This window comes from Perkinsus marinus, assembly GCF_000006405.1.
Source record: "Perkinsus marinus ATCC 50983 genomic scaffold scf_1104296952250, whole genome shotgun sequence".
In the NCBI taxonomy this organism is placed as follows: domain Eukaryota; phylum Perkinsozoa; order Perkinsida; family Perkinsidae; genus Perkinsus; species Perkinsus marinus.
Window position 1 is genome coordinate 1 of NW_003208939.1, and position 1,237 is coordinate 1,237.

Here is a 1,237-nt window from a genome sequence, read left to right on the forward strand (position 1 = left end):
ACATCATGGCCTCTCCCAAGCTGCTACTGCCCGGTTCACCGGCCATATACCAGAAGGTCGGCGCCAATGATGGATCTACGTCTTCGGCTTCCATGACCGCATAGAAGTACCTAAAGGCAGCATGACCTTGATTTTCACTCCGCACGCTGAATATACTTTTTCTTCCTAAACACGCCAATGGTTATGTATCCGGCTTCCAGTTTACCCTTGCTGTACGGACACAAGACCCCGCCGCCATTCAGAGAACGAAGATGGAGAAACGCGGGCGTCTCACCTGAAGATAATCGATGGACGGTCACGGCCCGAGTTCGAGCATGGTACTTTCGTTCCCAAGGCCGCTGGCATCAGTGATTGCTACTGTGTAGGCGAAGGCGGCAATCAGAGCGATAATCATATTGATGAGATACAAATGATAACGGGCCCGATGATTTATGAATAGAACCAGTACAACAAACCACAGATGAAATATAGAAGTATTAGTTACTCATGAGTTCATCTTCTCGTCATGTACTGATCTATTTATCATATTCAACACTACTGTCGAGATAACGCTGGACTGTCAGATATCAGATAGCCCTTGAATGGAATCTGAGGCTATTGAACAACAAGGAAATTATGAGACGCTGGTGATTCATCTCAGGCAGTTCTGCCGTTGTTAGTGATTGCCAATACTGGGATGATACCTGTAGTCCTTTAGGTGTGTGCTAGAGGCATCCTCCTCTATCGCAGGATCAGGACCATGACGAGCATATTGACTCTGTTAAAAAGATGATGAGAGTCGCTTCACCAACACAAGTGGAAGGACATACAACTAAGAGAGAGAAAAATTATCTCGGGACTGCGAAGTCCTTGCTTCACGTGGAAGCGAGGATTTTCTGAATTCACGTGAGACTGCCGCGTGAGTACGTGAGTGCGTCCATAGTGGTGTTCGCGCACGTATGCACGAGCCTCGCTCGCCCATTATTCGTTTCATGAAACGGCTCGCAGCCTTCAGGCTGAAAGGGATAAGATAAGAAGCATAATATGTTCCTATATCAGCACACCCCCCAAGTTACCAGTACATGAAAACTTGTATGCTAGCAGTTACTCTTTACGAGCAATCTTGTTAGACCTCAACATGTCTGAAACCCTGTCGATTGCCCGCTAGTGGTTAGAGCGGACAATCGACAAATGTATGCTCCTTACAAACAGAGTCACCCAAGAAAGTCACCGGCGCAGAGATTGTCAATCTCAAAAA

The 1,237-nt window shown here is 46.8% G+C and overlaps 1 protein-coding gene across 1 annotated transcript; it reads right to left on the reverse strand.

Moving 5' to 3' along the window:
* Nucleotides 1-156: 156 nt before the first annotated feature.
* Nucleotides 157-394, reverse strand: Pmar_PMAR021521 (hypothetical protein; the record flags this gene model as incomplete). The annotated part of the gene is made up of 2 exons (XM_002777156.1): nucleotides 157-274; nucleotides 322-394. Coding segments are annotated over 2 exons (191 nt in total), but the record flags the coding sequence as incomplete, so codon positions are not given.
* Between the last annotated feature and the right edge of the window lie 843 nt (nucleotides 395-1,237).